Source organism: Aedes albopictus, chromosome 3 (assembly GCF_035046485.1).
Source record: "Aedes albopictus strain Foshan chromosome 3, AalbF5, whole genome shotgun sequence".
In the NCBI taxonomy this organism is placed as follows: Eukaryota; Metazoa; Arthropoda; class Insecta; order Diptera; family Culicidae; genus Aedes; species Aedes albopictus.
In genome coordinates this window covers 263,957,029-263,966,828 of record NC_085138.1, presented here as the reverse complement: position 1 = coordinate 263,966,828, position 9,800 = coordinate 263,957,029, and the positions used below count along the sequence as shown (strand labels likewise).

Here is a 9,800-nt window from a genome sequence, read left to right as displayed (position 1 = left end):
GACTGGTGCTCAGGAATCTATTGAATCGCAAACGGGCGGTTCGGATGTTTCTACGACTACAGTTGCTCCGGTTGAAGTTCCTCAGCAGGTGATCCAAAGTTCGGTTGCTACAATCTATGCGGCAAACATCGCCGCTGAATCTCGAGAAGTTCACGTATTCCTGTCAACAGTTCTCTTGTCGGTGAAGGACTGCAACGGGCGGGCTCACATGGCGAGAGCTCTTCTCGATAGCGGATCTCAGGCAAATCTGATCACGGAGAGATTGTGCCAAGTCTTGAAGCTGCCACGGAAACAAATTAGCGTTCCAATCGCTGGTGTAGGCAATGCGCGGGTTCAGATAAACAGTTCTGTGTCTGCCACGATAGCTTCGAGAATCACTGATTACGTCATCCCGATGGACTTCTTAGTTCTAAAGAAAGTAACAGAGGATCAGCCTTCGACGACGATTCCGGTCAGTAATTGGAACTTACCATCAGATATGGTTCTGGCGGATCCAGGTTTCAACAAGCGAGCTCCAATTGATCTTCTGCTAGGATTGGAGTATTTCTACGAGTTCTTGTTACTCAATGGTGGTCGGGTTCAAATACAGCGGGTAGGTGAAGGAATTCCACTTTTTGTCAACACTGTGTTTGGATGGATAGCAGCCGGTAAAGCGGATTTGGGTAGCCTTAACCCGATTCCATGCTGTCACGTAACGGCCAATACGACTCTGGAGGAGAAAATAGAACGATTTTGGAGCATTGAGGAGTTGCAGGACGTTCCACGGCGTACTCAAGAAGAACAGGACTGTGAGGAGCATTTTCAAGCCACTTTTTCACGTGATTCAGAGGGGAGATACGTGGTACGTCTGCCGAAGCGAACGGGTTTCGAGCAGATGATCGGCGAGTCGAGGAACACGGCCCTCCGTAGACTTCTGCAACTTGAACGGCGGTTGGACAAGGACTCAAATCTGCGAAAGGGTTACAACGAAGCGATGCAGACTTACTTGGAGCTAAACCACATGATAGTAGTTCCGGAGAATGTTTTGAAACACGAGAATCGTCTCGCTTGTTATCTGCCTCATCATCCGGTCATCAAAGAATCGAGCACGACGACGAAGATTCGACCAGTATTCGACGGTTCCGCTAAAACTACTTCGAATTATTCTCTAAACGACGCTTTGATGATAGGGCCAGTCCTTCAAGATCCTCTTTTTGATCTGGTTCTTCGTTTTCGTAAACACGCAGTTGCTCTCGTCGCAGACATCGAGAAGATGTATCTGCAGGTGAGAGTGCATCCAGATGACACCTCTCTACAGCGGATTTTGTGGAGATTCTCGCCGGAGGAACCGATAACAACATACGAAATGAACCGTGTCACTTTCGGTTTAGCTCCATCTTCGTACCTCGCAACACGTTGCTTGCAGCAGTTAGCAGACGACGAAGGAGATCTGCACCCACGAGGAAAGGAAGCGCTTGTCAACGACTTCTACGTGGACGATTACGTCGGTGGGGCAGATTCCGAGTTTGAAGCTATTTTGATGCGGCAGGATTTGGAGCAGCTAATGCCTAAAGGAGGTTTTCGGCTGCGCAAATGGATGTCCAACGCAAAGGGTGCATTGGAAGGTCTGCCTCCAGAGGATTTAGGAACTCAGTCTACGCTGAATTTCGATCAAGAGCAGGTTAAAACGCTAGGGATTCATTGGCGACCAGGGCCGGACGTGCTGGGTATCGACGTGTCAAACTTTACTGTAAACGGACAGTGGACTAGGCGTAAGGTGTACTCCGTCATCGCTCAGCTGTGGGACCCTAGCGGTATTACGGCTCCAGTCATTTCTTGGGCCAAGATACGGATGCAGCTTTTGTGGGTAGCAGTTCAAGGATGGGATGATCCCCTGTCCGAAGAATTATCCAACCGGTGGACCGAGTTTTACCATCAACTACCCCTCCTTTCGGAAATCGAAGTGAAGCGGCACGCTTTCACTAACTATCCGATGTTGATTTAGTTTCACGTTTTCTCGGATGCCTCGGAAGCGGCATATGGAGCGTGCATCTACGCTCGTTCAATTGATCAACGTGGACAGATCAAAGTGGAACTGTTAGCAGCAAAATCACGGCCAGCCAGTTTGAAGAAGACAACTCTCGCAAGGCTGGAATTATGTGGTGCTCATGTAGCGGCCAAGCTCTATCGGGCAACAGTGAAAGTCCTAAAAATGGAAGATACGGAGACTTGGTTCTGGTCTGATTCAACGGTGGTACTATCATGGCTGAAGTCGCCGCCGTATGTCTGGCCTACTTTTGTGGCTAATCGGGTATCTCACATCCAGGAGCTCACAAAAGGACATCGGTGGAATCACGTCAAGGGGACTGAAAACCCAGCCGATCTCGTCTCACGTGGCGTCATGCCCAAGGATCTCGTCGACAAGCATCACTGGTTTCACGGACCGGATTGGTTATCGTTACTCGACCAGCATTGGAATACTGAAAGGCACTTGGAGTACGAAAGACCATCGGAGGAACTGCTAGAGCGAAAGAAGAACGTTATGATTGTAGCCGACTCTCAGCAACCACATCCACTGCTGGATCGCTATTCTAACTACTGGAAGCTTCTTCGTACTACGGCATATGTCCTCAAGTTCATCCGGAGATGTCAGCATCGTAGATCGCCCCCCACATCCTCTCCCTGGTCTGTAGCAGATCTACAAGAAGCGAAATTCACATTGGTACGGTGTGTTCAACGGGAACCGTTCGCCGCCGAAATCAAAGCCTTGGCCAATCATCGACGAATTCAAGCTCACTCGCCGCTAAAGCTTCTTCACCCTTTTTTGGATCACCAGGGTGTACTTCGGGTTGGTGGCCGGCTGAGACTGGCCGGAGAATCGTACGCAGTTCGACACCCCATTATCCTTCCTAGCAATCACACGTTTTCACGCCAAGTAGCAGTCGCCTACCATGAATTGTCGCTCCATTCCGGCCCCCGAATGACGCTCGCACAAATCCGGCAAGAATTCTGGCCATTGCGTGGAAAGGCACTAGCAACTTATACTTTCCGAAACTGCTTACGCTGTTTTCGAACCAACCCTGTCCCTGTATCCCAACCCCCTGGTCAATTACCAAAACCTCGTACAACTCCTACTCGTGCATTCGCTGTCACCGGTGTAGACTACTGTGGTCCAGTCTACCTGAAACCTGTTCACCGTCGTGCAGCAGCACAAAAGGCTTACATTGCCGTTTTCGTGTGCTTCAGCACGAAGGCCGTCCATCTGGAGCTGGTTGGAGACCTTACAGCATCTGCTTTCGTAGCTACGCTACGACGTTTTGTGGCCCGCCGAGGTCTACCTTCTGAGATCCACTCGGATAATGGGCTCAACTTCAAGGGTGCCAGCAATGATCTCCGGGAGCTGTACGAGCTACTGCATGACCCCGTCGTGCATTCACAAATCTCCAACGAGACGTCGCAACGAGGAATCGTGTGGAAATTTATCCCACCAAGAGCGCCAAACTTTGGCGGCCTGTGGGAGGCTGCCGTAAAATCCGCGAAGACTTCACTCGTCCGAGTTCTAGGATGCCGTAGATTGTCATTTGAGGACATGGCGACCATCCTCACCCAGATCGAGGCGGCAATGAATTCGCGGCCACTCACCCCCCTATCGGAGGACCCAGACGAGTTAGATGTGCTCACACCAGGGCATTTTTTGACTGGCTCCTCGTTGTTAGCCCTCCCCGATCCGGACTACAGTGAGATCCCTCCAAATCGTCTTCAACACTACCAGGGACTACAATAAATCATCCAACACCATTGGAAGCGATGGAGGCGAGAATACATTTCTCAACTTCACAACCAAAATCCACGATTTCCAAGATCAACGTTACTCCAAGTTGGCCAAATGGTGATTCTCAAGGAAGATGGGAGTCCAGCCATCGAATGGCCCCTTGCCCGTATTATTGAAGTCCACCCGGGCCCGGACGGAGTGGTCAGGGTGGTGAAGGTACGTACTCCGAGCGGTGCGATCTACAGACGACCGGCATCACGAGTTTGTTTACTACCTTTCGAGAGGACTCCACAGAAGGATGAATCGCTGCCAGCCCAAATCAGCGCAACGTAGATTCTTCAATAAGTTAAAAAAAAATGCCTGAAATTGTTAAATTAGATGTAGTTTGTAAATCTATTAAGAGTTTGTAAATTCCATTCAGAATTTAGGTGGCCGGTATGTTGGGAACGATAGTAGTTTAGTTTGGACACCTCTGCTTCAGCATAATTTCTCAAATTCTCCGATATCTCATCTCTCTAATGTGAGAGAAAATAGGAATGGGTAGCATTATTTGTATCGCGTCTCAGTTTACTAGTTTAGTATACAATAAACCACTGAATCGGTCGGTCACCGCTGTACTATGCGCCTCGAAAATAAAGTGTTCAGTTTTTTACGTATCAAATAAATAGAAGTTTTGTTGATGTGAACAAAATTTTATCGCCAAAGTGATTTCAGTTAAAGGGTCCGAACAGCATCAAATCAACTCGGTGTACCCATAGTGAATTAAATATTGCTCTATAGACAATTAAAATAAAACCATTTCTATAAGGTATGAAACGGTATAGAACGTTTTTATTTATTTGTAGGTAATTTTCTGTGTTTTCATGAAATATACACTCCTGATCAAAAGTTTGGGGTCACCCCCTCAAAAACATGTATTTTTTTAGGCCCATATCCCCGTCAATTTGCGTCCGATTTTAAAACCCCCGGTCTCATCCAAATTTAATAAGAAGTCTCAGCAACTTTGAACATGACTTAAATGAAAATTTTTCAAAAAAGTGTGTATGTAAACTTAAGCTAAAGTTGCCCAAATTTCTAAAAAAAATGCAAATAAACTTACGGCAGTGAGAGCGGTAATATAACCTATTTGCTATTTTCAATTAGCTTTCGACTACTTTTTACCGAACTTAGCTAAAAAATCTAGATAAAAAGTTATTGAGTAAATTAACTCTTGATGAAAGTTTGAGGTCACCCCTCAAAATGGTGTATCGGCCAAAAGTTTGGGGTCACTATCGTAAAACATGGAAAAGTCATTTGTTGATATCTTTGTCATCTTTCATTCAATTTTTAATTTTTTTATTAATATTTTTTTAATTAATTTTGCATTTAAAGTGTCAAATTCACTATATTTGTAAGAGTTTTGACGCGTTATTTGGGTGTTACGTTTGTAATATAGTTAATACGTTGTAAAGTAGTTTTAAGAATTTTCCATGGATTGCATTCTCCAATTCATGGAAAATTCTTCGATTGTTGCATGGAGTGTGTTACGTTTGTAAATTGTTGTGAACATTTTGTCTGTTTATTTTGTATGTTTTACTAAGGTTTGTACATTTGTCCCTGAAATTTAATGTGCATTTGTAGCGCTCCAAAAATTTCAGGAGCGATCCAGTACAAAACGCACAAGCCGTCCCCTAACACGGACATCAAATTGTAGAGGTCTTGTGTTGTTGCCCGAATCTGAATGCCCCCTTAGGATTAGAAATTCCTAGACCAAAACAAGCTATGAATGCAGCAACAGATGCTGCGAACTAAAAGGCGAACTGCCAAACAAAATACATTTCTAGGATGACTGATGGACCCAGATCAATAATGAAACCTCGTCATCCTGGGTTCGGACTTAGTTATCTATTTAGATAACTGGGCACAATTTATGTTATGTGTTGCATGTTTGTGTTGTGTGCATTTGTAATGTTCCATTTTGTTTTTCGTGATCGTAGTTCTCAGACGTGGGGCCCGATACGGAAAATAAAATGTGCATTTATGAGGTTCCAATGTACTATTCGTTACATTGGCGCCCAACGTGGGGCGTTGTGCATTTATAAGGTTCCAATGCACTTTCTGTTACATTGGCGCCCAACGTGGGGCCTTGCGCATTTATAAGGTTCCAATGTTTTCGTTACATTGGCGCCCAACGTGGGGCTACAGTAAGTCACGACTTCATTCCTAATTAGCGGGAAACTTATTCCCATTGCGTCGTCTCGAGAATCAGATACTATAAATAGTATATCATTTCTCACGATTCCTTTATTGAAGGAAGTAATCTCACTATCATATAGAGATCTTTCTCTACGATCAAGCCAGTCGACTACAGTCTCAACTCTGTCGTCATCATCATCCTTATTTTTCAACGTTCGATCCATCTTATCATATATCGATACTGGTACAGCATTCTCTAGTAACAGATGCCGGGCTAATCCGAGATCCTCTCTTAATCTCGAATGCGACCTGTCCTTCGAATACCAATCCACAAAGGTTCCGGCGGCATAGCTAGCTAGGCCGAAAGTCACATTAACGCCAGGTAATGCCCAAAGAGTCGCAGCGGCTCCTCTCAGGGTCGAGCTACCCAAATCTGCTAGCGTAGAAGCGGTCGACGAACGTCCCTCGACCATATTTTCTATCAAGCTAAACAATACCTGACCCAGCAGGAGTTGGTGTCTACTACCTACGAGGGCTTCGTGGTCGCCAAAGTAAACGGGGTCTTCTTCTGTAGCTGTTATGCGCCTCCGCGGTGGCCGATCGAGCGGTTCACGCAAATGCTGGACCGCTTAACGACCGTGCTAACAGGGCGAAGGCCGGTGGTAATAGCGGGTGACTTTAATGCCTGGGCCGTGGAATGGGGAAGCCGTTTCACGAACCAGCGGGGTCAGATCCTGCTAGAAACACTGGCCATCTTAGATGTCGACTTGGCTAACGTCGGTACCAAGAGTACCTATAGTCGAAATGGAGCGGAGTCAATTATTGACGTGACCTTTTGTAGTCCTGGCCTAACAAGTAGTCCGAACTGGAGAGTAGATGATGGCTACACTCACAGCGACCACCTGGCGGTTCGCTACAGTATCGACTACAACAACAGCAGACAGCGGATAGAAGAAGAGGCGGCTAGGCCAAGGCCAAGCCCTCGTAGGTGGAAGACATCATACTTCGATGAAGAGGTATTTAGGGAAGCGCTCCGCCGTGAGCGAAACTTACTCGGATTAGACGGCGACGAGCTGGTAGCGGTGCTCTCACGTGCGTGTGATGCGACCATGCCTAGGCGAGTCCACCCTAGAAATGGGAGGCCACCGGCTTACTGGTGGACCAACGCGATTGCGGACCTGCGCCGCGCCTGCCTACGGGCTAGGCGGCGGATGCAGCTAGCACGATCAGAGGAAGAGCGAAACGAACGGCGGGTGGTGTTCGCCGCTGCAAAAGCCGCGCTCAAGACCGAGATAAGAGCAAGCAAAAAGGCCTGCTTTGAGGGTCTCTGTCAGAGTGCCAATACGAACCCGTGGGGTGATGCCTACAGGATCGTTATGGCCAAGACGAGAGGTGTGATGGCTCCTACAGAGCAATCTCCAGAGATGTTGGAGGGGATCATTGGAGGACTCTTTCCGCGTCATGATCCTAGTCCTTGGCCTCCTTTCGTAGGACAGCCGGGGACTGGGGCTGGCGATGAGGAAAGGGTCACCGATGTGGAACTTGCGGGGATAGCTAAGTCCCTTAGCGTAGGTAAGGCCCCAGGTCCGGACGGAGTTCCGAACCTGGCCTTAAAAGTAGCTATTGCAGAAGCTCCCGAGATGTTCAGGTCTGCTATGCAGAAATGCCTGGACGAGGGAGTTTTCCCAGAAGCTTGGAAGAGGCAGAGCCTGGTACTATTGCCAAAGGCGGGGAAACCACCCGGAGACCCGTCGGCATATAGACCAATATGCTTGATTGACACGGCGGGGAAGGTGCTCGAAAAGATCATCCTCAATAGAATGTTGAAGTTCACTGAGGGCGTAAATGGTCTCTCGAGTAACCAGTATGGCTTCCGGAAGGGGAGGTCCACCGTAGACGCTATCTTGTCGGTTACAAAAACCGCCGAGAAAGCACTCGAGCCTAAGAGGAGGGGAATTCGCTTCTGCGGGGTAGTGACTCTGGATGTAAGGAATGCATTTAATAGCGCCAGTTGGGCTGATATTGCCGATGCGCTCCTGCGTCTGGGGATACCGGAGTACTTGTACAAGATTCTCGGAAGCTACTTCCAGAATCGCGTACTGGTTTACGACACGGAGGTGGGTCGGAAGTGCTTTCACATAACCTCAGGAGTCCCGCAAGGTTCCATCCTGGGTCCGGTGTTATGGAATGTCATGTACGACGAGGTGTTGAGGTTAGAGTACCCAGTGGGAGTGGTGATTGTCGGATTTGCCGACGATATTACGCTCGAAGTCTACGGTGAAACGATCGAGGAGGTGAAGTTGACTACCGACCACTCGATCAAGGTTGTGGAGGCGTGAATGCGGTCCAGAAAACTGGAGCTGGCTCACCACAAGACAGAGGTGACGGTTGTTAACAACATGCAGTCGGCGCAGCAGACGGAGATCAGTGTAGGAGAGTGCACTATCCTGTCGAAGCGCTCTGTCAAGCACTTGGGCGTGATGATCGACGATAAGCTTACCTTCGGTAGCCACGTCGATTATGCCTGTAAAAGAGCCTCCACAGCTATTGCGGCACTGTCCCGGATGATGTCCAATAGCTCAGCGGTGTACGCCAGTAAGCGCAAGCTTCTGGCTAGTGTTGCTACGTCCATACTTAGGTATGGCGGCCCGGCGTGGGGTACCGCGCTAAGTACTGAATGCTACCGACGGAAGCTGGAAAGTACTTACAGGCTTATGTGTCTGAGGGTTGCAAGCGCGTACCGTACCGTGTCACACGACGCTCTCTGTGTCATTACTAGTATGGTGCCCATCAGCATTCTTATCAGTGAGGATATGGAGTGCTTCGAAATGCGCGGCACAAGAGGCATACGCAAGACTGCCAGGATGGCCTCTATGGTCAAATGGCAGCGCGCGTGGGACAGTTCCACCAAAGGAAGGTGGACCCATAGGTTGATACCGAGGGTAGATAGTTGGATTAATAGGCGCCATGGGGAAGTTTCATTCCACCTGACACAGGTCCTTACAGGTCATGGTTGCTTCCGACAGTATCTACACCGTTTCGGGCATGCGGATTCTCCCGAATGCCCAGTGTGCAATGGTTTAGAGGAAACGGCGGAACACGTTTTGTTCGTGTGCCCGCGTTTTCGAAAAATGCGTGACCGCATGCTTGCCACATGCGGGGAGGACACAACTCCGGACAACTTGGTCCAGAGAATGTGTAGGGATGAGATTAGCTGGAATGCCGTTTCAACGGCTATCACCCATATCGTCTGGGAGCTACAAAGGAGGTGGCGCGTGGACTCGGAGAATGGCTAGTCCAGATGCAGTACAAGAGGTGGTCCAGGGGTTCGAAGTCGGCTTCGTAGGTCATACCGGTGCCCTGCGGTCGAGATCGACCCTTACAGCGATTAAGTGGCCGCGGAGAGGAAGTCCCGGTAGCGGTGCTGTCGTGGCGTCAGTCTACTGGGTTGGATCTGAGCCCGCGGTTGGAAAGGGGTCCCCGGCAAGGGTCGGGGTAGGTGAGACCCTGCTGTCTGCAACCTACGGATGCAGCTGATAAGGCCTGAAGGGTAGTGATACCCTTGCCTTCAGCAGGTCAGATCGGGTTGCATGTGGGCATCAGTTCTTGATGTCCGCTCAGCAGTAGGGCGCGGGCGGGGTTGACCGTGCCCGCCTTCCCGCCTCCTGACCCAGACGTCCACCGGAATAAAACTGTCCTCGTGGGTGCAATTTTTGTGGCTCCCAGCATAACTGAAACTACAACTAATAGTGAAGTGAACCTCAAAATTTCATTGAAAAATATTGATGTTTGCGTCTTTGGCAGCGGTTTGAAATTTTGTTGTAAGCCCCGTAGCCTACGGGTTAAACTAAAAGTTTAAACTTGTTGAACAAAA

General features: G+C 48.7%; 2 protein-coding genes across 2 annotated transcripts; both read left to right on the top strand.

The window, feature by feature from the left end:
• The first annotated feature begins 208 nt into the window (after positions 1-208).
• On the top strand, positions 209-1,984 carry LOC134290726 (uncharacterized). The gene has a single exon (XM_062857910.1). The coding sequence runs from the start codon at positions 209-211 to the stop codon at positions 1,982-1,984; it is 1,776 nt and encodes a 591-aa protein (XP_062713894.1).
• Positions 1,985-2,191: 207 nt separating this feature from the next.
• On the top strand, positions 2,192-3,763 carry LOC134290725 (uncharacterized). Its single transcript, XM_062857909.1, has one exon. It carries the CDS (start codon positions 2,192-2,194, stop codon positions 3,761-3,763), a length of 1,572 nt encoding a protein of 523 aa, XP_062713893.1.
• The last annotated feature ends 6,037 nt before the right edge of the window (positions 3,764-9,800 follow it).

What these genes read in the sequence shown, in the direction of transcription:
- LOC134290726 (XM_062857910.1), top strand. Translation starts at nt 209, where the DNA reads ATGGCGAGAGCTCTTCTCGATAGCGGATCTCAGGCAAATCTGATCACG.
- LOC134290725 (XM_062857909.1), top strand. Translation starts at nt 2,192, where the DNA reads ATGGAAGATACGGAGACTTGGTTCTGGTCTGATTCAACGGTGGTACTA.